This window comes from Glycine max, chromosome 6, assembly GCF_000004515.6.
Source record: "Glycine max cultivar Williams 82 chromosome 6, Glycine_max_v4.0, whole genome shotgun sequence".
NCBI classification, from domain to species: Eukaryota; Viridiplantae; Streptophyta; class Magnoliopsida; order Fabales; family Fabaceae; genus Glycine; species Glycine max.
Genome location: NC_038242.2, coordinates 5855832 through 5882994, shown reverse-complemented (window position 1 = coordinate 5882994; position 27163 = coordinate 5855832). Strand labels below are relative to the sequence as shown.

Genomic DNA, 27163 nt, shown 5'->3' with positions numbered 1-27163 from the left:
TTCCACAATAAAGATGCTAGAAATGAGAAAGGGCTAACATTTCAGAAACATGGACGAAAAACACTAGTGTATAAAAGGTTAAAAATTCCAAACAAAATATAATATTGTTTTCATCAAGGGTATTTTTTTGGAAAAAATAAATTAAAAAAAGTGGGTAGTGGGAGGAGGAAAAAGGAAACTGAGAATAACATTGCCCTTTATTTTTTCTGGGCCATATCTAATGTGGCCCACTCTAGCAGGCCGACCGTCACTTAGAAAGCCCAGCACTTTTTTTTCTTCTTCCTTTTTGGGTCAGCACTACGCACACTTTTACACCAATTGCATTGGAAGAATGCATCACCGCGTTGTGTTGTGATTGAAAATGGAGAGCGATGTTGAAGAATCTATGCGGAAGAGGCCCAGAAAATATCCTTTCTCCGCCGATTCATCCTCTCGCAAGGTCTCTCTCTCTCTAGTCATGGAACTGTGTCCCAACTCTTACTTGCAAATTGTAACTATCACTGTGTTTGATGTGTGACAATAAAACCTAGTGTAGCAGTGTTTATTCATCTAAATTTCTCTATTAATCAAAATTCTATCTGTGACTTTACCTCATTCTAGAACGTTTTGGAACGATGTGTTTGTTTGATTTATCTTGCTTCTTCTAAGCTGAGTTTATTGGCGATATTATTTCCTTCCGTAAAATTGTGAGGTTATTGATTTTATGGTGGTTTTTTTTATATGGTGCTGATTTCTTGACATTTACTTTTAGGCTCAATCCACAATTTTGATCCCTCTATTTTAAAATAGAGACATTTGCTCCCTTTTTAAAAAATCTGCGATTTTAGTCTCCAATTTCAAAATAGAGTCATTTGATCCTCCTATTTTAGAAAATTTACAATTTTAGTCCAATCCTCAATTATGCCCACGTTTTATTTCTTTTATTTTGTTCAGTTAAACTCTAGACCTATCATGTTCATTTAAGGTATCATTAAAAAATGATTGAATTAATTAATTATAATGTAAGAAATAAAATAGATAAAATTAAATATTGGACCAAAATTGCAAATCTTCTAAAATATGGGATCAAAATAGTGAATTTTCTGACCAAATGTCTCTATTTTGAAATATGGGAACTAAAATCGTGGATTTTTTAAAATAGAGAGACCAAATGTCTATATCTTAAAATGGAAGGACCAAAATTGTGGATTGAACAAAATAGGGGGACCAAAATTGCATTTAAGCCTTATTTTTACAAAGATATCCTCGGGTAAGGTTTGGGGAAAGTTCATCTAAGATGCTGATGGCTTCAGTTTTTTCAAGTGTAGTTACTAATTAATTACTTGTAAATTGTAACTGTGACATTGTTTTGTGCCGTTTTTGTACCTGATGAGTTGATTGTTTTTTCGTTCATGATTATTTTCTGTTTCATTATTGTTTTTTTCCCTCTCTATGAGCTGATGATTGTTGAATTATGCAGCAATTTGAACAATATTCTGGACGGACATTTGCAATTATGGGGGAAGTGGTAATGGTTCTCACTTTCATAAGAATAAGTTTTTATTTGGATGAACATATGAACACGCTTTTTTTATTTTATTATTTTAATTTCTTACAACTGTCTCCCTTGTTTATGCAAGTTACATACGTATTATTAGTAAATTTTCTTTGCTGAAACTATAGCTGGGTTCTCTTTTTGTCAGAATTTTATGCAAGATGATGATAATCGTTTGGAGATTACCCGAACTAAATGTAAGTCTATAATCTCTTCAGCACTTTTTCCATTTTCTAGATAACGTCAATGATTCTATTCTTTTCCATGGCAGTTGGAAGTTTGCTTAAAAGACATGGAGATTTGACAGAGCGGCTTGCTAGGTAAATCACTCTTGCAGATGCATGTGGCTTCTTTCTGTAATTGAACTGCAAATTAATACTTATAGAATAAACTCGATCGTGCTTAACTTTGTATAGTGTGCCTTCTTTCACTTTGTTGGTTACTTGTATACCATGGGATGGGGTAGGATTAGAAATATATTTAAAGTACACCATGGGAAGGGAAAATGGGGAGAATTTAGATAAGTATAGCTGATATTAAAAATTCAGTCAAATTCTTCTTGCTTATCAGAGGCTAATAAATGAGAAGCCAGAAATTAGGAATAGCAACCATATCTTGTTGGTTTTTTTTTCTTTTTTCGAAACAAAGTAAAAGAAATTAGAAGTTATGCCATTTGATGCCTTGACCTTATATTTCATACCAGTGAAAGTAATGAGAAGCCAGAAATTAGGAATAGCAACCATATCTTGTTGGGTTTTTTTTTCCCGAAACGAAGTAAAAGAAATTAGAAGTTATGTCATTTGATGCCTTGACGGTATATTTCATACCAGTGAAAGTAAAGTGATAATTATCAATAAGGCTTTGTTTCTCAATTTTGCTTTTTTTCATTTCTATTTTTTTTTTTTGGATAATACTGGGTTCACAGGGATTCTGACAAGATAATATTTGAGCGTCTACAGAAGGAGTTTGAAGCTGCACGAGCTTCTCAAACTGAAGGTAGCTTACTTTGGTCTTCATAGATGAATTCTTTAATAAACTAATAATGGACAGTATATGGATATGTCTTGTCTCAAGTTTTTTTTCCCATTTATTTCCTTTGTTGTACTTTATTCTAGCTGATACGATTCTTTACCTTTGTCAACAGATACGTTTCTAACTCATGAACTGGACCCAAATAAAATAAAAGATTATTTTTGTAGAATTTGTGTAGAATAAATATCAGGGCTATTTATGCATGGAATAAGAAAAGGGAATTGAACAGAAAATAAATATTCTATAATTTAAAGCATTTTAACAAGATAAGATTATTAAGATTTGAATCCTGGTTCAATTGATGAGATATACTTTTGTAATGAAGTACTGACCAACTTTTGTTCATTAATTTCTGTATAGATGTCCAGAAAATGCTCCTTAACCACTTTTTTTTTTTTTTTTTGTAGAGATATGTTTAGACGGGGAAGAGTGGAATGATGGTCTACTAGCTACAATAAGAGAGCGGGTATTGGTTATTGGATTATTACATTCTCATTTCGATTGGTGTTCTGATATTTGACCTTGGTGGTCTGTGTAATTATCAATATGTTTCAGTTTCACTATTGATGTTCATAATAAAGTTTGATACATTAAAATTTGTTCATGTCAGGTGCATATGGAGGCGGACAGAAAAGCAATGCAAGGGGATGCGGACATATTAGCATGTCCCCTGGAAAAAATTACATATAAAATTGGAAACAAGGTAAATGTTATATGACTACACCTGCCTGAAACACTTCTCATTGTTAACAAGTAATGACTTGTTATTTTTATTAAAACATTATACTTGTAATTGTTAAGCATAGATTTCAAAGATTATTGACATTAGCCCGAGAAGAAAAAAAATAGGGACATAAGGTAAAAGATTAGAACTTGGAGGTCATGTATAAATCAGTTGTGTAAGAGAGAAAAAAAGCTAGGAAGTGTTCAAGAGGAGTTGGGGTTGTATTTTATGTGGATATTGATTTTCAGTTTTATGGAAGCTTTGTGATACTAAAATTACCAATAGGCGCTCAAGGTTTACAGATGTATGTACTTAATAGGGAAATTGTCTTGTATGGATTCTAGGTTTTGGTATTTGACATTGACTTACAGAGATTATTGTTCTGAAATTATGAGTACTGAACGTGAGTTTTGGTTTCTCTTTTCTATTTGCTGAAACCGGGTGGGGGGTGAGAGGAAAGAAAAGGGGATCCAAATTTCCCATCAATCAATTAAGTGAGGGCTCCACGTCTCAGCATCTAGAAGAATCGCCAGGCATCAGTTTGAGTTCGAGATCGTGGGAGTAGGCAGTTCTCTATGAGCTGGATGTTGAATTATCACAAAGATTTGTGGAAGGCGCTTCTTCGATTAGGTGTCTGGTGGCAGGGGTTGTGCAAGTGTTGTTATGTAATGCTAGGAAGTGCTCATATTGTTTAGAAACTATTAGTTCTGACTTCTGATTTCTGCAATTGTGTGGTGAGAGTGGATGGAGCAGAGTGCTTTTTTTTTGTGTCTCTTTTACCTTGTTATGGGACTGGATTATATTTATGGCTCTTCTTTGGTATTAATTCTGCTCATGTTTTTTCAAGGAAGTTGCCTTTCTGCAATTGTTTTGTTTTCTTAATAATTTTTTAATCTCCCTCCAAAAAAGTTTAAATTGTTGGTATGTCTAATTAATTGTGTTTAGATTAGTTGGCATTTTGTGTATTAACTTCCTGACCAGATCATAATGGAATTTGTTTGTTTATTTATAATCAGGTAATTTGCTGTTTGGAAGGGGCAAGAATCGGCGTACAATATGAGACATCGTTTGCTGGTGATTTGGAATAAAATTTCTTTTGACTAACTTATTCACGAACATGATCATGTTATTTAACTCATAAGACGACAAGATGGAGGCTGGGTCTTTTTTATTTATTTGCTCCTTCCCTTGTGTCTTTGCCTTTGCCATTAGATGATGATAAATGATAAAGCCTGTTCATTTTTTAACAGGTGAACCTTGTGAGTTTTACCATTGTGTGCTGGAAAGCAAGTCATTTCTTGAAAAGATGACTGTCCTTGAACACACAGTTCCATTTTTCCTGCCAATACGAGAAATAGAAAATGATCTCCATTCATCCAATGCAATGGTAAAGTCATATATATATTTACACCATGTTTATTTCAATTATTTGTTTTCTAATTAGCATTGTTTTATTGGTTTGCTTTCAGAAACTCATAGATCATGTTGGAGATCTATTGCAGGCTTTTGTGGATAGACGGGAACAGGTAGATTGCCCATGTATGTAATCATTATGAAAAATTTTGATTTGTTTATTTTTTAGAATAACAATATTATGTATGGAGCGAAGGTTTACAGATATACAATCATGCATAGGAAGTACTTTCTGACTATTTTTCATCCATATGTCCAGAAACAATTTTGGTGAAATATATATATGAAGTTGGAAATGCAAACAATTTACTGTATCTTTTGCCCCTTATATGTGCAAGGAATATAATTGAACAATGTCTGCATTTATGTGATAAAGGTTGGGTGCATAATAATTCGACATCTGCCCCAGAATATCTTTGAAGAATTTAATTAGAATGCATTGATATTGTAAATGTTTGGACTTAGTAATCCATTGTAGAGAACCTTTTATTTATAAAATCTGATAGAGAACCTTTGTCATCTAGTATGTTTAAATTATTCTGATACAAAAATACATGCATCTTTTTTTTCTCTTGTGAATATCATGCAGGTCAGACTTATAAAGGAGCTGTATGGAAATCAGATTAGAGAGCTGTATCATAGCCTTCCCTACCATATGGTCGAATTTGTATTAGATGATTCTGATTGGTTAGTATCTTATAGTGATCTAATTTTTCACAACCATTTTTTTTTCAAATTTAGTATCTTGGTAGCCCTTTAAAATTTTCTTTCCTCCACTGGAATCAATGGGAAACTTGGAGGTTATTTCAGTATGCTTGAATAATCGAATAAAATGTTTGTTGAGGCGAAATCATTGGTGAAGTGAGTGATACTGGGGTGGTGGTTTTTTTTTTTTTTCTCTATCCAGTTCTTGTTTTTCTGGACATTCTAATGTGTGATCTGATGCTAAAAGTAAAAGGTGACTAGGGTGAAGTTGGGTGTGCTGCAGCTTTCAGTGCTACAAGAAAGCACATGTTAATGGTGATTTTACACTGAAGTTAATACATTTTGGTTGACCTTGACACATGCTGATCCGGAATTGAATTACAATTACCCTCCCATCAATTTCCATCTATATTTGCCTTCTGTCAACCAAGTTATGCTGAAATTTGGGTCAAGTAGCTTGGGTGCTGGGAGAAATGGCTTATATGAAAGGAATATACAATTTTTATTTGTTTGCACCTTCATTTTGAAAGTTCATTTGTTTATTTTTTACATTTAGTAACATTTCTTTGTGTATTAGAAATTTATTATTATAATTTCTTATCTACATTTCTTTTTAAATTCAATATCCTTTCCTCCAATGAAATTGAATATGCATGTAGAGAGAAAAAAACTAAAATGAAAGGTTAAACGATATTCTCTGCTCAATGGGTTCTTTATTATTATTATTTTTTTGCAGCAAGGTGACAGTCAGCCTTAGATATGCAGATCTCATTTCGGTGCTTCCAACTCGAATTTCAGTGCTAGCCTGGCCTATGTTCAATAAAAATACTATGAGTAGGAAGGAAGATGGACTCTCGGGAAGTCATTCTTCCCCAATTCGCCTAACATATGCAGAAGATGCCTTACGAACCATGAGTTTACCCGAAGGTTCAAAAACTATATAACTTTGCTGAATGCGGTTTTCTATTGTGCATAAGCACTTGATAACAAGTTAAAAATAAAAATAAAATTATTAGTAAAGAAAGTATTTATTATATTGAAAACATAAAAGTCATTCAATACTTGCCATTTTAAATTAATTTAAAATATTTAATAGGGTGCATTTAATGTTTTCATACCATGTACTCATGGATGGACACACAATAGACCGTTAATTTATAAGAACATAATTATTTTTGGTCTTTTGTCATCAGCTGTTCATGTCCTAATCGGATGTGTGCAGCTAGCCAGCTAGGTGAAAAATTAGCATTTTTTTTTTAAGTTTCTCCAAGTTTATTTACAAGCCGGCTTCTGTGTTCCTTTAATTGTGGCACATATTTCTTCATTGTTCTACTCATAGATCTCTCAATACTGATTTTATATTTTCTTTCCCATTCCAGCATATGCAGAGATTGTATTAAACTTACCACAGGCGATTCGGCAGACGTATCATCAAAAAGCCACCGCTTAGAGCTTTGCCCTTTCAGTAGCCTAGATGCATCTGTAAAAATTCTTGGTAGAGATGTTAAATATTAGAAAAACAACTTCAGAATTATTACCTATTTACCTAGTCAAATTGCTCAGGTTGAGTTCATTTTGCTGTAATATTGTCATATAGCATTTAGCATTTGTACTTCGGCCTCTCTGGCCTCGTTATTCCTTCAATACCTACTCCGGTGTCTTGTATCATTAATACAACAGGGCTAGGTTTACATCTATTCAAACTGCTGTCATTCATCTTTTCTTCATAATTCAATATGTATATAATTTGATTTCATATAAGTTCCATCTTTTTTACATGGCAAGCAAAAATGGCAAGTATGAAGGCATGATCATCTGCTAATTGTTTAAATTTGAGATAAGAATAAATGATACTTCATTCTGAAGTAAATGTCATACAGTGCAATACTGCTATGATTGCGGGTAAAGTGCACTTGGGGTTTGGACGGTTTTGTGTTGTTTTTAGTGGACCACGGGTAGATTTGTTTTTACGTCAAAAATTGTTTTTGAATTGTTAGAATTGATTTTGAATTGTTTGCTATTTTCAAAAAGGTATTAGGTACTCAAAATCCTTCTTGAGTAGGTAATTTAATGCATTTCATTAAGGTATTAGGTACTCAAAATCCTTCTTGAGTAGGTAATTTAATGCATTTCATTATGTCAAATTTATTAGTGTTTGTAAGGATTGCACTCATGCAAAAAATTACTTAATAACTCTATCAACAACGAAAAAGAAAATTGGTAGGCACCATATTCGGAATGCATCATTGTAAGTTGTAGGTGGTGCAGTTCGAATAGACTTGCAATTGTGAAAATCTTTTAAAGTGGATAGACATCGAATTTGTGAAATTATCACTTTATTCCTTTGGAATCTCTATCTCCAGGCAGCGCAACAATAAAATTATACTTGTTGAGGGCAACTTTATCTCATAACCGACAAGCCTTAGTGCCCTAAGCTGACCACCAAATTTCTTTGTAAGAATGAGGAAGAAAATAAAATTTTTGAAATTGCTAAAAGGAGATTTAGGAGCTACGATTACAATTTTTATAAGCAATCACGGAAGGATAGATCTTACCTCTGGATGGTTTAATTCCATGGATTAACAACCCCCTCGTTAAAATAAAAAGGGTGTGGTTGATTTCTATTTAGTTTTTAAAATGTAACCAAACAAGGTTATTCAAACACATAATAGTGTGTGAAATTGAGGGAGAAGTTACACAAGATCAAAACAAAGCTGATAAAATATGTACCTTTTGTTTGTTTTTTGGTTTTTAAAATACTTGTTTTGAAGATATTTTTTTAAAAAAAAAAAACTTAATGGATTTCAGTTGAGAATTGATGGCTAAGAAGTTTGAAAATATTTTGGAAAACAACTTTTGAAATAAAAAAGTGAGAAGAGAATCATACACGAAAGATATTGGTAATGCTTAGTTTTTAATTTTTCGCAGTATTTCAAAGATTAGGGCATTTCCACCTAAAACATTATAACATTGCTATTCCATGTAAAACTTAGCTTGATATTGGGCATTCACATGGATTCAGACAGGAGGAACATGTACTTAGCCCATGAAAGTGAAAAAGAAACGTACATGAGGACCATCTTATGCACTAGGGCTGGTGAGGTATAATTGGGGAATCTATTTAAAGGCCAGTATCAGAATCCATCTTCCTTTATCCTGATAGAAAATCAAGATAGAAAATATATTTTCTTCATCAGGAAAAAAAAATATAGAGCCTTAAAGTGACCTTGATATCATTATCATTCTCAAAATAAGAGTAAATCATTCAGATTTTGACCCACAAAAGGACTTTCATCTTAATCTAAAGGCGGATTAACTTGGGCCTTCATTATATTTGTTGTTCTAGTTCTTGGACAAGCACCAAAGTGTGTTCTGCTTGAAGGTTGTCCAAACTCCTTAAACTTTATAATGCTGTTGGATTGTATCAATGTCTTCAGCTTCACTGATTCAACATGTCCTTTCAAAGTATGAAGCTCCCTGAGCATGTGAACCAATTTAAAAAATCTCTGTAAGACACTATCACATGTATAATTTATTAAGTCATCCCTCAACATTATAATTGAAGGACAAAACTTACATATAGTATTCAGTATGTGCTTTTAGTGTTCTCCAATTAAAAATTAGAGTTTCATCTCAGAAATTGCTGTAATAAATGTTTGCATACAAATTACTACTGAGATGAAACTCCAATTACGATTAGAGAACAAAATCAAAAGTACCTATAGAAATCCTTTCACACACAAACTTAATGCCATACTATAGAACAGTTAAAGTGAAGTCAGTGGCTTACCTAGCATCCTCAGCATGTCTCTTAGCTTGCTCAGCAATCTCTGAAAGCTCCCTGTAACTGTTCTTGTAATTGAAAAGGTTGGCTGTTTCAGGTGGCTGAAGACCATGAAGAGTCCTCTGTGCAGTTGCCCACTGTGCTTCTCTCCCTTCTTTGCCATAGTCTCTTTGTAGTGAAGGTAGTCTGTCATAAACAGGTTTTGAACTTTAAAGTCTCTGAATTAAGATCAACAATGCAATTTGTAATAAAATAATAACGGAGATGAAGAAATTACCTTGTTCTCCAAAAGATTATTCCAAGCCTTCCCACTCAGAACATAGCAGATTGCGAATTTGAGAATATCTAGAGGGATATATGTCAATACACAGTAGAGCCAGATTACACCAGCCCAACCCCATCCCATTCCCTGAATTCTTGCAAAGCCCCAATTAGCATATACTGCTAGAAAAGTTGTCACCTGTCAATCATGAAGAAAGCCAAAGGGGGTCTAATGTTCACTCCGTTGAGCTAGTGAACATTTAATAATACCATCAATAACAGCACAAGCACACAGGTCTAAGAGATGTCTATAATTCTACTTTAGAATTTCGTATGTCTCAAATGACAAATCACCAAATATTATAAATTTAACCTTTGTGACAAAACATCATGTAACTAAATATTGGTTTTTTTCTGTATTGTAATATGCCTCAACCATTAAACCACAATTCAGACTATCAATCAGGGTGGTGCATCAAAAAGAGAAAATGATAGCATCATTAACCATTTGCAAACACCACACAGTAAGTTGCAAATGCAGATCCACGTAAAGCGATAAAACAACCGCATAATCAAACCTGCTATAGATTATATAGAGTAGTATACATCCATGAATGAGCTCAACATAAATCGTTAACAGTTTATCTGATCCCACTCTCTTAGAAAACTGCCAAATAATGAAAGCCTAATTTGAAAGAATGGTGTAGATTTAAACAGGGAATAAACTATCAAGAAAATTGACCATCTAAAATAAGGAGAAGTGTATGCCAGCTTTGTTAAACAGTATAGGAATTCCTGCAATGTGAGCTTGGACGACCTCTTCTCTGCAAAATCTCCCTCTTTCAAAACACCCAAAATCTTGTCCTTGAATTCAGATTGCACCTCATCTGCTTCCCCATCCTCAACTTCCATGTCATCATCCATCTCCATACCTTGATCATCATCAAAACTAGAGAAGTCCATTTTAGTATCTGCTTCCTTCAGTGAATCTGCACAATTGAGTCGACGAGCAAGGGGTGAGAATGTGCTGACCCTTTGACTTCTGGAACGATATTCCGCCCTGGTAAGGCATGTGCTTCGGCTGCTGGAGCTTCCCCTTTTCCTTCTTCCCTTTACCTCCCGCCATTGAATTGAAACAAACGCACGTTCCCGCAAAGTCACTGTTTGTTTTTATTCAAGTTTTGTAAGCGACAGCGTTAAGAGAAAACTGATTTCAGAGTGAATGAAGGCGCGAATACTAAGTGGGGTTTGCTCATGCTTACCAGAGAAGATTGCGGCTGCAGTAACCACCATGTACTTCTTAAGAAAAAGGGTATAATGGGTAATTAAGAGGTAGAAAGGGGATATAAGGGTATACTTAGAAAAAAGGAGATGTATATAGCAAGAGCCCACACTAAATAGTTTTTCTTTTTAATTCCTTAATAAATTAGTAAGAACCTAATTATAATAATGAGCAAGAAGAGATATTTTATCAACTTCCTGAAACCAGTTGTTTTCATCCAACAACACAACATTCATTTTTCCTCTCATTGGTTAAGAAACTTAAAGATAGAAAAGAGAAACAAGCACAATGGTTAACTGTACTACTACTCTTATTTTCCTCTCATTAAATTATCAAATACTAAATTTTTCTGTTTAATTTCAATGGTGAGGTGTACGTTGGTGCTTCCACCACTCACTCATCTTTTTTAGGCTGAACATGAACGAATGCAAAAAAGAAACATGGAGATTGAACTCATTATTGAGCAACATTAATCAAGATCGGAAATATATTGAGTTTTTTCATCAGAAAAAAAAAATATATATATAGAGCCTTAAAGTGACCTAGATATCATTAACATTCTCAAAACAAGACGAAAAGTAAATCCTATCAACCACGTTATTTGGTATGGAATAGAAGAGTAAACCATTCAGATTTTGACTGACAAAAGGACCTTCATCCTAATCTAAAGACGGATTAACTTAGGTCTTCATTACATTTGTTGTTCTTGTTCTTGGATAAGCACCAAAGTGTGTTCTGCTTGAAGGTTGTCCAAATTCCTTAAACTGTATAATGCTGTTGGATTGTATCAATGTCAAGTCCCTTCAGCTTCACTACTGATTCAACATGTCCTTTCAGAGTATGAAGCTCCCTGAGCCTGTGAATCAATTTTAAAAAAAAAATCTCTGTAAGACACTATCACATGTATAATTTATTCAGTCATCCCTCAACATTATAATTACCACTTCATGAAGGACAAAACTTACATATAGTATTCAGTAGGTGTTTTTAGTGTTCTCCAATTAAAAATTATAGTTTCATCTCAATAATTCCTGTACTAAACGTTTACATAGAAATTACAGAGATGAAACTTCAATTATGATCAGAGAACAAATTCAAAAGTACCTATAGAATTACATCTAAGTATTGTCCAATCCTTTGTCACACACAAACTTGATGCCACAGAATCGAACACTAAAAGTGAAGTCAGTGGCTTACCTTGCAACCTCGGCACGTCTCTTAGCTTGCTCAGCAATCTCTGAAAGCTCCCTGTAACTGTTCTTGTCATTGAAAAGGTTGGTTGTTTCAGGTGGCTGAAGACCATGAAGAGTCCTCTGAGCAGTTGCCCACTGTGCTTCTCTCTCTTCTTTGCCATAGTCTTTCTTTGTAGTGAAGGCAGTCTGTCACAAACAGGTTTTGAATTTTAACGTCTCTGAATTAAGATCAACAGTGCAATTAGCAATAAAATAATAATAGAGATGAAGAAATTACCTTGTTCTCCAAAAGATTATCCCAAGCCTTCCCACTCAGGACGTAGCGGATTGCAAATTTGAGTATATCAAGAGGGATATATGTGACTAAACTGTAGAGCCAGATTACACCAGCCCAACCCCATCCCATTCCCTGAATTCTTGCGAAGCCCCAGTTAGCATACACTGCCAGAAAAGTTGCCACCTGGCAATCATGAAGCAAATCATTATTGCCCCAGAAGAAAGCCAAACGCTTTTTCAATTAATCAAATCATTTGTGTTGCTAACTGAAAGTGTAACTCCTTAGATTCTAATTTACTCACGTACTGGAGTACTATGCCAATGACTAATGCTTCCTTCCTAAGACAACTGAAGTATTGAGTCTATTGACTTAATTTTGATTCCATTTCAATGCTTAGTTTAGTTAGAGATCTTTTTTTTTTTTTTTTTGAGGGCAAAGGTGAATTTTATTAAAATATTAAGGTCTCTTATCACAAGTCGTGACAGAGAATACAAGTTACAGGCAAAGGTGATTTTGATTCCATTTCAATGTTTAGTTTAGTTAGAGATCTTGTTTATCAGTTTACATTATTTTTTCAATGGTGGATATGGATGTTGAGTGAGGACAAGTGAAGGATCATGGAGACCAGGTTCTTGACAAAACATAATGACATGACACTTCTTCAATCATAAAATCAGAAGAGAAACTAACAAATAACTATGTACTAGGTTGCTGATATGAGGTTTAAGATTACCAGTTGTGCAATCATAAAAGCACTCAGTAGGAGAAGACCAGGTCTTTCAACATAGGACCAGCTGCGGGACCTTGTCACAAAAATTAGTGCTTGACTTATAATACTGACTTGTAGGTACAGGGCTGCCATCATTTCTCCGGGGCTGTTCCTTATAGACCTCACACCGAACTTGTCCTGCAAGAAAGGAAGTTATGTTCATAGTTATTACGATTTTCGCTATGAGGTGTTAATAATATTGAGGGAAACACAAAATATAAATTATTACCGAGAAGAAGTCGGTATCCTTCATGAGCCAGAAAAATACTACTGTCATTAGTGCCATGTAAGCTCCTAGCACAACACCAGTGGCAAATATCTCCCTCAGCTTCCAGCTGTCTGGCATTGGAGATGGTTTCACTCGATCCTTGGATATTGTCATGATGGTACCTAAGGTATAAGGGTGAAGGAAATCAAATTAAACATTTTCACAGCATAGTCAAAGTAAATAACATGAAAGTTAAATGAATAATATCTTACCATCGTTTAGTATGGCAATAATCAACACCATGAAGGGTGCAAAATCAAATTTCCAAATCAATGCAATAAACATGAAACCAAACTGCCACAAAGAGAAATAGATCACATAAATTATATGAACCATGTATATATAAGCATGCAAAGAATGTTGACATGTTTTTTTTTAGTTAACTTATTTTCTGCACTTACCACTATACGAATGGTGATTGACACAGCATAGATCTGCCATAATCAACAATCAACATTTCTGAGTTTAGATTGTTAAAGATATTAAAATAAAGTCAAAAGATTAAATCATGCATGCAAGGAAACTAACAGTATAATTCTTCATCCTTTGGAAAATTGCCCTGCTGGTGAGCACTGCACTAATAATGACACTCAGACCAGGTTCAGTGAGGACAATGTCCGAAGCACTTCTAGCAGCATCTGTAGCGTCAGCAACAGCAATTCCAATGTCTGCTTTCTTTAATGCAGGAGCATCGTTGACACCATCACCTGTCATTCCACAAATATGCTTCCTCTCTTGCAGCCTCTTCACAATTTCATATTTGTGTTCTGCCGTGTCATAGAAAGAGGGGAAAAAGGATTAAAATGTTGCCAAATGTAAGGCGATTTGAAAAGGTAAATGATGTTTGAAATAGTTGAAAGCAAGAAACTAAGTGTGATACTGATAGAGTGATGCTACAAAGTACCATCATTATTATTATTATCAAGGACAAGGACCTACCAGGAAATACTCCAGCAAATCCATCAGCCTTCTCAATCAATTCATCAACTGGAACTGCTGAAACAGCAGCATCCTTGCTTTGACCAAGCAATGAAGAAGATGGGTACATGTTTGTTCCCATCCCAAGCCTTCGGCCAGTTTCTTTGGCAATGGCAAGCTGATCACCTAGAGAACAAGAAACAAACAACTTGTAAGCTACATGATTTCATTTATAGTTGAAAATATGAACTACAAGAATGTAACAGCTCCCTCCAATCTTACCGGTGATCATCTTAACATTCACACCAAGGTTTAGAGCTCTTGTGATGGTTTCCGCACTGTCATGCCTTGGAGGATCAAAAAGTGGTAGCAGACCAACAAATTGCCATGGTGCACCAGGACTATCCTTGTTTTTCTCAGGTACTTCCTGTTACAGACAGGCCATAAAAACAACAATAAATGAAGGGAATTGAAATAATAGATTTGAAACTAGAGATGTTAATATCAGCCTTGCTAACCTGTCTAGCAACACCTAAAGAACGGAGTCCACGCTCAGCAAACTTGTCAATCGTTCCATGAACCCTTTTCCTTACATCCTCTTTGCAGTTGCAGAGGTTCAATATCTAAGCCAGGAAAAGAAAAAAACATATATTAGTCATCTAAAATCTTCACAAATGTAACCAAATGGTGCCAAATAAACACATATATACCTGCTCGGGAGCTCCTTTGCTAGATCGATGCCAATTTCCATCAGAATCAATGTAAGTTAGAGCAGTCCTCTTGTCCACAGGATTGAATGGAAGAAAGTGGACCTCCCTGATACCAGCTCGTGCCTGATCAATTCACAGTAAAAGTTAATTTATTTATCACCATTCATCCCAAATCATAAGAGAGAATCATTTTGGCATATGTACCTCCTTTGGATCAGCAAGCATCCCAACTATTGCAGCATCTATAGCATCCTGATTCTCAGTCCTAGAAGCCCTTGCTGCAAGAAGGATAACATAGTCCTTCTCAACACCCTTGGCAAAAACCTCAATCAGGTTTTTATCAACACTGAGCTTATTCAGGGTCAGAGTTCCAGTTTTGTCACTGCAGAGGACATCCATTCCTGCCATTTCCTCAATAGCTGTCATACGTTTCGTAATAGCGCCTTGCTGCGAAAGCCTGTGCGAACCAATAGCCATAGTGACAGACAGAACAGTTGGCATGGCAATTGGAATTCCTCCAATCAAGAGAACCAACAGATTGTCAATCCCATCTCTGTACTTGCGGTGCTGTATTGGGTACATGACTATGAGCTCAATGATTATTCCAACCGCGATGGAGCAAATGCAGAAGTTACCAATTGCTGTAAGCACTTTCTGGAAGTGACCAACTTGGTTGGTGCTATCAACCAGATGAGCAGCTTTGCCAAAAAAGGTGTGCACTCCAGTGGCAATCACCACTGCTTCTATCTCACCCTTCTTAACGGTTGATCCAGAAAACACTTCTTCAGAGGGATTCTTTGTCACTGGAAGAGATTCACCAGTCAGAGCAGACTGATCAACACTCAGAGCATCACCCTCCAGAAGACGGGCATCAGCAGGGATGATATCTCCCAGTTTGATGCTGATTATGTCTCCCGGGACCAAAATTGCAGCATCTTGCTCAGTCCATCTCCCATCTCTAAGAACCTGAATTTTTTGTTGCAACAACAAACATTTAGGCTGAGTTTGATTTCTGTTTTTAAAAACTAGTTTTAATTTTCCAAAAGCAACTAAATAAGGTTACTCAGACAATTGAGAGGGCAGTGCAATGTGAAACACACTAAATTTTGTGATTTTCAATAAATTTCATCTAATAAAAGAGTGTCTTCCTAACATTTCTCTTGAGGACAGAAGATGAGAAAACATCTCCCAACTGTTTCTATTTTTTGGTTTTTAAAACACTTGTTTTGAAAACAATTTTTAAAACTTAATAGAAATTAATTGATGATAAGTAGCATGAAATTGTTTAAGAAAAACAGTATTTAAAACCAAAAAGTGAGAAGGGAAACATAGAGATCCTAGTACAATAAAAAACAATACATGTTGCATGCATGGCACAAAGTTAGATTATTTAGAGTGAGGTTACCTTGGTCTTGGGAGCCAAACCAGCCATGAGTGCAGCAGCAGCATTACCAGCATTGTTTTCTTCTATGAAACTGATTGTGGAGTTAATGAACAATAGAGCAATGATACCAACAAAATCTTGCCAATCCGGAGGCCTTCCTCCACCATTAGCCAAAGCAATGGCCATTATAGCAGCAGCTTCCATGACCCATGATAAGGGGTTCCACATGAAACCCAGAAACTTCAAAAGTTTGCTCTCCTGTTGTTCATCATGCAACAATTAAATAAATGGTGACAACTATAAACATAACTGCAGTGTGACATTAGAAATTAGAAACCAAAACAAAGAAAATGAAAAGGACCTTTTTCTCTTCCAATTTGTTTGGTCCAAAAACTTGAAGCCGGCTGGCTCCTTCGTCTGATGTTAAACCTGCTCTTGAACATTTCAGCGACTCAAACACTTCCTCTACTGGAATTTTTTCCTGAAATTAAATGGGACACTGCCTCGTTATTTCTCCAATTACACAACACCATCAACTAACTTTAACATCATGATGATGTACTTAGCTCCTTCATTTTTTCAGGGTTATAAAGTAGAATTCACCCAGTACTACTGCTACTGAAGATTTTGGGCAGCAACTAACAAATAAGTTGTTTGTCAAAAAAAACAGCACAAGTTTCGTGACTGTATAACTCTTTAATAGAATTTAATTAGAGACTTAGAGTGCGTAATGGAAGAATTATATGGTGATTGTTAATAAGAATTTTTATTTTGTAATAATCATTTGAAAATTAATACTTAAGATGATTTCAATTATTGATAGACAAGATTTAAACTCAAGAAAACATAATCAAAATTCAAATAATATATGTTAAGAAGCACTGCGGATGCATCTCATCATCTCAACGCAAGAGTAAGACAACCGGAAACCAATTGAAAATTAAGTAAATAAATACATATATTATTATTATAGGTTGACTTGCCTGCTTGCTTCACGAGTTCTCCAGTAAGAATGGGAAAAATAAGTCGCTAATTTAATTTTAATGAGTTGAATAATAATAGTAGTAGTAGTAGTAGTAATAAAACGTTATTTGATAATAAAAAAATGAAATAATTTGATAAAATAGTAGTAATTACTAATTAGGAATCGTATGCAAAAGAAAAAGGACACAGAAATGGAATAGAATGTTAATGGTGTGAGGGACACGCGTCTGAAGCTCGTGAAGGGAAGCTTGTAAAAGAATAATCGGTTCAGAAAAGCCTATTATTTGTCGTGATTCTTTCTTTCCGTGCTACAGTGGTGTAGCTGTACTGCCGATTTATAGCACTCTTTTTTTCTTTTTTTTTTTTTCTTTTTTCAAGAGCTGATTTATAGCACTAAAAACAAAACAGTTATTGAAGTCATCAGCCTTTTGTAATATTTTTTTTAAAAAAAATATACAAGTCAAATTTTAAATAAAAATTTAAGAATTTTTTGAATAAAAATAATATAAAGTATATATTTATTAATAATGATTTCATTTCATTTCAACCTTGAAATACTTTTATCTGTTTCTTTCTCTTTAAAATCTTTAAAATACAAAGCGTCATAAACACTAAACAGGGAAGATGCGGGAATGAAAAGAAGTGTTAGCGTAAAAAGGGGTTTCGGATTCACGCGGCAAAAGGCGCCACATCACGTTTCTCCTATATTGGCAAAGTGTTATAAATATACGTATTGATATAATGTAAAAGTCATTATTATAGAAAAATAAAAACAAGTGATTTTTTTTTTGGTACAGATAAGATCAGAAGTAAATTATATACGAATAATCAAACTTAAAAAAAGTTATATATAGTTACATAGTAACTTAAAAAATCACGTAATCTTTTTTAATAAGGAACATGATTTTTATAGTTTAATTTAGATTATTTATAACTTAATAATTCAAATTTTATTTTTCGTATTCTCACGTATATTTTTTTCAGAAGTAATGAATCCGTAAAATTTTCGAAAGAAAATTGTGTAGTTATATTTGTAAACACAAAGCTCCGTCCATGTGCATGAGAAAAAACTCAAAGCATGGTTGGTGTAATTAGTGTAAGCTTAACCGAAGAAAATAAAGGATTTATGTTTTGTTGTCTGGAGTTGGGAAGAATAAAGGATGCAAAAATGCAAAATGAAATTGCTCACTGATTATTTATTTTCTGTGGAATGAGAGAGAGAAAGAGAGGGAAGAAGAAGAATGGTAGAGAGAAAATATATATATGTATATACCAGATCGACGTTTTCGTTTTTGATTTCCTCAAGGCTGATACCGCCCATGTTGGAAGGTGGAGTAGTGTCGTGGTTGCAATCAGAATTGAAGTAGCAATTGAAGGAGAAATTAAGATGGTAGTGGGTGCAGTGCCTTATGGGGTGCTATATATATGCAATATTGTGGGAATGGCCTTGTAAGTTGTAACAAGTTGTAGGTGAAAGAGAGAAGGGTGTGTGGTGTGGTTTATGCGATTATGTGGGTGGTGGGGTACCACAGAGCAACACTTTTTATGCATTGACCTGTGCTACGCGCGCCTCATCCTCATGCTATCAGGGGTAGGTCTTTCTCCCTTCCTTTTCCCTTTTATTTGCGTACCATCTTTTACATTTATATTAGCCTACATAGTCTATTTAGTTTATCAATTAACTTTTTTTACTGCAAAAAAATTATCACATTTCATTCAAACCAATCACATCAATACAACCGACTACATCATAAAATAAAAAAACTATGGACTAGCATGGAATTTAAACATCCTGGCTAGTTCTTACATTTTTAAAATAATCTATTTACTTCCTAAGTGTATAAATACTACCACAAAATAATTCAACTATTAAACATATTAACAATTTAGTCTTGTGACAATGTCAAAGTGGTTTTTGTTTTGGGATGTAATCCCTCATTTTTGTTTCAGTAGAGTTCTATAAGAATAGAATTGGTCTTCATATATAATTATATAGGTTCAAATAGTTTGTTTGCATGAGTTTGGTTTTTGTTCCCCTATGGTTTTGCATATGATCTTGGATTTGGTTTAATGAATTTCGTGAGAATCTTTTGGTAAGTTTTACGTTGGTGGCGTCAATGTAGTTGGAATCAGGTCTATTTTTGTCTCTCTTTGGATCTTCTTTCTTTTGTCTTAAAAAAAATAGTCCACAGGGATGTATATGACTTGAATTAATTTATTATAATATTTACATATTTTTAGAAAAAATTTATCATTTTAAAAACATAGAAAATAAATTATCAGACAAATGCATATAAATAAACTATTTAGTCTTTATATTAATTTGAAACGTAATCACATTTTATTTACTTTGGTACATCACATTTATTTTATACAGTCATTTACTTATTTACTTCTCAATCCTTTATATGTATATCGTTGTTACTTGTCAAATTTAATTTGATATCTAACCTGCTATATTTTTTTAGGAGAAACGTTTAAATTAAGAGAAGATACGTATTGAAAGATTATATTTGACCAAATGTGGTAATTCATGTTGACTTATATTTTACAATGGCATCAAAACTTAGTTTTTTGCAGTAAAAAAACACTCCTTTAAAAGTATTTTTTTTTTAAGGTTTTCACAATTGAAGAGTATTTACACAATTGGATCAATTTAAAAGTAGCTCAAATCATATTTTTCTACACAATTTGAAGACAATATACATCAAGCTAGTCAGCAACTAGTACACGTGAAACTATATTTATCTTTGGAACTGAGATTCTCCTTTTTAATATTATTCTTATTTTCTTAATCAATTTCTATGGATACTTATTAATAAATTCTCCAACATGAAAGATAGCTATTCTACGAGTGACTTGAAAATTTACTTCATATATTATATGAATTTAACCATTAAATGATGTGATTGTCTAAATTATTTCATATACCAAATTTTAATTAATTAATTAATCATTCATAGATACTTCATATCATAACTAACATTTAAATATTTTTTAAAAGGCATATGATCATTCGTCAAAATGAAGTTGATTGATAAAGTATATAGGCATGTTTTTAAATTATATGAAAATGTGATATACTTAATTACTACTAATTGAAAATTAGATAGATGAAATTTAATATTTATAGATAAGTTATTGGAAGAAGTACGTTTACCAACACTTATTCTTGACAAGTGAATTTCTTTCTCTTTGTATTTCATTTTTAGAACGTTGTATGGAAGTTACCCTTTTAAACTTATGAGATTTTTTTTTTTTTGCTTTTAAAAGTTATACAATTATTATAATTTTAAATACATTTTTAATTAAAAATTTATATTACAATTTTTTGTCAAACGGGCTAAATGGTCTAACTGGAAGACACGAACTTATTTTCTTTTTTTGATTGAAGTTTTTTTTTATTAGTTTCATAGATTGAAGTTTGGAAGAATGAGGAGGAAATTATTCTATTTTAAGGAATAATTAAGTATTGACGAGTAATTATTCTATTTTGGTTTGCTCATGAATTGCTTAAAAAAAGGTAAATTACTAAACCATGAAAATCGAACTAATTAACATAACGCGTTAACTGAACCAACCATGTTGTGTGTTATCCTTTCCAAATGTGAAACTCACAAAACGATTCTGCTGCGTTGGTGTACAATGACAACTCAAAAGACGTCGATTTTGCAACTATTGTTGAACAATTAATGAAGACAACTTAAAGACGTTAGCGTTTCTTCTCAAGTCAGATGTAAGTTAATATTTGATTTAATTAATCATTTCATCTCAGTGGTAAGTAATTTTTTTCCCTATAATTTACATTTTAATCTTTTATTTTTTATAATTTAAAAATAATCTTTTTAATCTTTATATTTTATATTTTAATTCTCTTTTAATCTCGAAAGTGATTTTTTTAATCCCTTCAATTTGTATTTTAATTACCTTTTAATCTTTGTTAAAAAATAACATATAAAAATAATTGGGTACAAATTAGTTATAAATCATCAATTATTTTTTATTACAAATCATCTTATGATAAATTAGTTACAAATTATTTTTAATTTTTTTAGTTAATTGTAATTGATAATGTTATTAATATAGTTTGATGATAAAAACTAAAAGAAAATTAAAATATAAAGTATAGGGACTAAAAAGAATATTTTCAAACGAGACTAAAAGAGAAATAAAATATAAATTATAAGAATTAAAAAAATCACTTTCAAATTATAAAAATTAAAAAAAATTAAAATGTAAATAATAAGGATTAAAAAAATAACTTTTAAACTATAATAACTATAAACTTATAGGAACAAAATGGGTATTTAAGTGTTAATATTTTATGCCGGTGAAAAAATAAAACAAAAAGGAGGACAAACTTGGTAATAACATAATTGCCACATGCATTTGTGCGCTGGAGATACATGCATCCATTATACTGTAAACAGAAGCAGCAAAGTGCAAAGTACTGCAAAAATACTTTTCCAATCTAATGATTGGTGGCAAAAAAGTGGAATATAAGAGTTTGTTATGGTTCTCCATTTCTTTCTCTGATCGTGTGCTACGCTTTAATTTGAGCTTAAATGCTTAATATGTGCATATGCACCGGCAATTTGGTAGTTCGTTCTTCTATATAATAAAGAAAATCGGAAATAAATGTTGCATGATAAATATATATATATAAATTAATGAGTAATGTATATTAGTTTGGTTTCAACAGACATTTTAACTGAACTATATTCTCCACTTTTGTTCTTGTGCTAATATTGAAGTAAATAACAAATATTTATCCATTATACTTTTCTCCTTGGGTTCAATTTATTCAGAAAAACTACCATGGGCTTGCTTCATTCATTGGCCCTGGAATATATAGATAGCGATATGATTGGGACCTTTCATGTTGTCTTTTATTTATAAGAAACATGACAACAAAAATGGAAGAATGTATGTATTTATAATAACAATGTATATATGTTAAAGGAAATAAACATGCATTTAAATAGGAAAAAAAAGTGAGTGGGTAAAGAAGTGAATGTCAGAATGGAAAGATGACATGCTAGACGCATACATGTCACATGTCATGAGCGTAGTAGAATCACGCAACACGGGAAATGATTAACACAAAAACAGAAATCATTGTGCAATTAATATTTTTCGTCTTTCTCTGAGTTAATTGTTATCTCAAATTCTTCTTTTGAAAACAAAGAAGCACGTGTAGCTTGATCAGTGACTGGAGTTACAGAAATTGTGTGCACTTGCTGGATTCTTATTCTCGAATTGAAGGCTATTTTCATAGTAAGAGAAATGCTACATTGGACGAAAAAAATTAACACGAAAATATAATCAACTTCTATAGCTATATACACACACACTTCAAAAATAAAAAATAAAAAAAAATTCCATAGATGAATCAGATAGAAATAGTTTAACGCAAATCAGAAAATCATAAACCAAGAGATCCAATAGCAAAATGTGACGTCAATTATTTTTGGGCTTTTAAGCATTATAAGATTGAAATAGGTTAATTAATTTAAGATTATTATAATATAAATCTTAATAAATCCTAATTTGACTCTAACACTTATATTTTGACATGCTATATCAACAAATATGAAAGATTTATTTTAAATGTTATTTTAATTTATCATCAATTTTAAAAGTCTTGTTACCTTTAATTTATTCTTATTTAGTATAAAAGAGAATTTATCATTAATAATTAACATATATTTTTATTTTCTTTATTTTTATTTATACATTTTTTCAAATTTAAAAATACTTGTATAATTCATAGAAAATTTGCTAATTGTTATATATTAGTGAATCTCTCACTAAAATTTAATAATTTACCTTTTTATATTGTATGATATACGTAATTAAATTTGTACCTTGTGCCCAATTTAGATTTTTTTTTTATATATTTAATAATAAAATAAAGTAGTATTTTTTTATTTATCAATTAAAAATAAAATGAAATATGCTAACAATATTTTTTCAAACCAGCCGGCCAGATCTGTAGCTTTTGAATACACGTGGTCTTACTTCGGTTGGCAAACATGATATATTATGCCTTACATAAATTAAAGAAAAATATTTTTTTTCCACATACCTATATTCCCCCCCATATATAGCAAGAAGGCAATTTCCACCTTTTAGGCCCTTCTACTAATAATAAAAAAAAAAAGAGGCAACTAGCCAAGTACAAAACGTTGCTGCCTAATATAAATTTAGGGCATTTATTCTAAATGTCCCTATTAAGCTTGTTGCTTTTGTGTAATAATACTTCTCTATTCCGTTTTTGCAATTTTAATTCGAAAGGATAAATGACACAAGGCCTAAAAATTAAAATGGCTAACTCTATTTATTTTGTGGAAATTAAAGCGGCAAACTATTTATTTTGGCCTCATCACATCGGAGATTTGAGTGTCATCTGGCATGCCATTATCGAAAAAAGTGTATGTTGGAAACTTTGAAGTCTTCGATATATATAGATGTATTTTAGCTGACAAGATAAGCTGAGGAAAGTTAGGGGGAAAGAAGAGAAGAGATAGGAAGAGGGTGAGGGAAGAAGAGAGAACTTTCATATTTTTTAAATTGATAAACCAGAAGAGGGAGAATTCATTTTCACGTTTAGATGCAAAAGTAGTGATAGTGTGTGCTTGAAATACACCTAAGTACTTCAAATCCATGTCCAATGGAAAATATATAATTTGTAATTTCTCTAGATCTTCTTTACAGACATAAACAATTCTGTCCAGAATTTTAATCTCGTTATGTAGATTGATGTTGCTGACAGAATTAAAATTGTATCTATAAATCCTACTTGTGATTTAAATAAAAAAATAGAAATATATTTTTTCTCCCTTTGCTTAAGTAAGAATCTCAATAATGCGAGACTAAATTATGATCGAATTATTAAGGCTGGTCCTCCTATAAATCGTTTTTCGCGGAAATGAAGAGCTTTCAAAAATGTCAATAGGAAGCTTTCACCATGGACTTTATTCACTGTTTCTTCTTTTCTCTATGCCGCATGGAATATAAATAAGCATCTATGCTTCAAAAGAAAAAGATATGAATCTAGATACATAGAATAAAACTATATATGATTTATAAAAAAAATACAAAACTATATATGCAAATAGAATTCAAGCAAGAAGGACGTGGTTGAAATTGAATGGCATACATAAATATTTTCAATTCAATAACAAATTTGCAGTTGCCCCCTAACATTGTTTATATTCTGCAAAGTGGTCCTTGCTCATTGCATTTGCATCCAAACATTACCCCACAAAGTTCCTTAGGTTTTCTCTTTTTGACCTACCAAATTATATAGAAGATGGACACGCCTCGAGTATAAAGTTGAATAAAAAAAAAAGGGTTGGGAAAGAAAGGCAGAGATAAGAGATGCCATTAGAATAATTATTATTGCTGACAAAAGTTGAATAAACTATAGTTGTTCTCAAATTTTATTGGCACACTAACCAAAAATTAATGTTATATGTGATGAGGACCAAGTGGAGCAAAGATTCTTAGGAACAGCCTTACACAAGGACATGCGATATGGATTGGGTATGCAAATTCCCTGCTGGTTGGGTCAGGACGAATGTATACGATGGAATAGTGAAAATTTAGACAAGTGTTTTAAGGCTCAGGCATTGTAAAATCATCACATATGTTGTTTCATTGTCACAAAGGTTTTAAATTGGGGTGTAGGTGACAATTTTCTTGCAACTTTTGATATTGTGAGAAATTACAAATAAATATGACGGATGTGATGTGACTGTAATTATGATTGCAATAACCCCAAAAACCTTCATATTAATTTGACCAGCATGATTACACTGATTTCAAAAATCTGAAGTTACGACTATAATTTTGTTACCGACATTTTGAATTGTGACTATAATCTTGTTACAGATATTTTTTTAAAACTTGAGTGTGACTAAGAAACACATAATACATAAAGCACAATTGTATAGACAATCCATCCTCAAGTGGCCAAGGCATTTTTCTCTTTGTGATAACTCCGAATTACTTCTCGTTACCGGTCAATTCTGATGAATTTCAGAACCAATCATCTTCAAAGTAAAGTTCTCTTTTCTTTTTGTCCCCCACCCTTGTGCTACTTCTACGGTGTTATCTAGCGGTATCCTCATATTGGTCACTCAATATAAAGTATAAAATACAACATTTCATTTATTCTTGACTTTTTTTCTTCAAATTTGAAGTTGTAAAAAACAAAGAAAACAAACTTATACTGTAGACATACGAGGCCACGACTACGCTTAAAGGAATTTTTGTATACACATTATAATACAGTACTAGTGAACATACATAAAGTTTGTTCAATAAGAAATGATGTGACGATATAACAATTTTTTAACATTCTTTTTTTTGTTCTTTATTGGTTGCCTTAGATACTGTGAAGTCGTGATAAGATTATGATACGATCTTAGACACTAGAAGTTGGATTTCTCACGGGAAGGAAGAGTGGTAGGACGTGTCTCCAGAACCCAAAAGAAAAATTGGTTGGTGAAGTTGGTAAGGGGGTAGTGGTCACAAGAAGAAGGGATTAGCAAGAGACAAATATAAATAATATTTGGCAAAGTGAAAGAAGAACATATGATGGTCTGTTTTGCCAGATTGTTGGATTCTGAAAGTTGCTTATGGAAGTAGCTAGGCTTTCATGATATATTGTGCCAGATTCTAGCAATAGAAAAGAGTGGAGTCCGTGGGGGTGGGTTAAGTTAAGTACCATGTGAAATTGTCACAGGTACAAATAAACAACACCATAAAATAAAGAGGACCATTAGCTTGTGAATGAAGACGTCCCTTATTTTGTTATCCCCTGAGAATCTTATCGAACGCATGTTGCTTTGACAAATGACAATTGACAATGAGAGAAAAAAAATAAAGTGGAAAGAATTTCTTTAACGGACTTTAGAGATCATTTACCAAAAAATTCTCATATTAACGGTTACTATGTCCAAAGACTTTTTTAAGAAAATAAAAAAAGTAGATTTTTGGTATGACCAACACAAATATACATTTGAAAGTTAATAATAGTACACAAAGCTTTTCTAAAATATTTTGAGTGACAAATAGAGAGAATCATGAGAAGCGTGACATTTTCATTTACGACTATTCACAATTTGGCAAAGCCAAAATAGAGCCTAAAATAAAAATTAAGCTAAAAGTAAGATAATTTGGAACTTGGAAAGTTCTGTTTGGCTTGGCTTTTGGTTCTGAATGGGGAAGAAGGACAAAGAGTACGTCTTCACTGAGGCCTCTCTTATTGGGTATCTAAATGATTATAATGTGAATTTATCGTACATAAGAAAACAACTTGTAAAATTGTAGCCTTCCATGTATATTCATGTGCAGACACAGAGACTGAACTAGTCTAGAACCTACTTTTTCTCATAGCCATCCATTGATACGTAACCAATTTCACCACTGCTGTCTAGTGTGCATCATAGTCTAGTTTCAACGATCCCTCAGATAGATCAAATCATGGCGTTAAATCTAAGTTTGCTTACATTCGTCTTATTTCGGCGCTTAATCTCTGTTTATGCCGTTATTAGTTAGTATCATTGTAGGATGTTAGCAACATATTTATTTACACTTTCTTTTTAATTTTTTTAATCTGGTGTAAAATATCGTGAAGATTATCCTTAATACAGTAATAAAGTTGCTGACTTGACACTTGGGTTCAAATCCTAAAAGCGTTTTTCAGTTTTTTTTTTTTGGACCAGAAACAGTTTTTTCTTCTTTAAGACTGTTTACATTTACTTTCTCCAGACATTCATTAAGTGAGTGCCTCATGCATTATGCCACTACTTTGAGTAAACAAGCATGCTGACTTCACTAAATAACTTGAATCTTCTATCAATTAAATTAGTATAAGATTTTCTCTAAAGAAAGAAAATGCTTCAATATAATAAAA

General features: G+C 32.8%; 3 protein-coding genes and 1 pseudogene across 4 annotated transcripts; 1 reads left to right on the top strand and 3 right to left on the bottom strand.

The window, feature by feature from the left end:
* Positions 1-283: 283 nt before the first annotated feature.
* On the top strand, positions 284-7105 carry LOC100818803 (uncharacterized). Of its 2 annotated transcripts, none has more exons than XM_003526406.5 (13): positions 284-439; positions 1460-1507; positions 1683-1731; positions 1806-1854; positions 2460-2530; positions 2974-3032; positions 3177-3269; positions 4307-4364; positions 4541-4677; positions 4760-4816; positions 5293-5390; positions 6145-6335; positions 6788-7105. In XM_003526406.5, exons 1-13 carry the CDS (start codon positions 362-364, stop codon positions 6856-6858), a joined length of 1059 nt encoding a protein of 352 aa, XP_003526454.1. In that variant the 5' UTR covers positions 284-361; the 3' UTR covers positions 6859-7105. The 2 variants fall into 2 exon arrangements, with proteins under 2 accessions (XP_003526454.1, XP_006581410.1); XM_006581347.4 differs by lacking the exon at positions 284-439 and adding an exon at positions 1253-1303.
* Positions 7106-8617: 1512 nt separating this feature from the next.
* On the bottom strand, positions 8618-9598 carry LOC113001939 (plasma membrane ATPase 4-like; annotated as a pseudogene).
* Positions 9599-9643: 45 nt separating this feature from the next.
* Positions 9644-11113, bottom strand: LOC102665489 (uncharacterized). Its single transcript, XM_006581346.4, has 2 exons — positions 10716-11113; positions 9644-10613 (listed from the first exon to the last, which is right to left on the bottom strand). Exons 1-2 carry the CDS (start codon positions 10744-10746, stop codon positions 10087-10089), a joined length of 558 nt encoding a protein of 185 aa, XP_006581409.1. The 5' UTR covers positions 10747-11113; the 3' UTR covers positions 9644-10086.
* A 147-nt stretch (positions 11114-11260) lies between these two features.
* Positions 11261-18669, bottom strand: LOC547525 (plasma membrane ATPase 4). The gene is made up of 16 exons (XM_003526404.5): positions 18512-18669; positions 16616-16735; positions 16276-16512; positions 15075-15836; positions 14871-14993; positions 14679-14783; positions 14443-14587; positions 14182-14346; positions 13771-14009; positions 13644-13676; positions 13455-13536; positions 13204-13364; positions 12939-13112; positions 12206-12388; positions 11933-12114; positions 11261-11591 (listed from the first exon to the last, which is right to left on the bottom strand). The coding sequence occupies exons 1-16, from the start codon at positions 18557-18559 to the stop codon at positions 11495-11497; spliced, it is 2856 nt and encodes a 951-aa protein (XP_003526452.1). The 5' UTR covers positions 18560-18669; the 3' UTR covers positions 11261-11494.
* Between the last annotated feature and the right edge of the window lie 8494 nt (positions 18670-27163).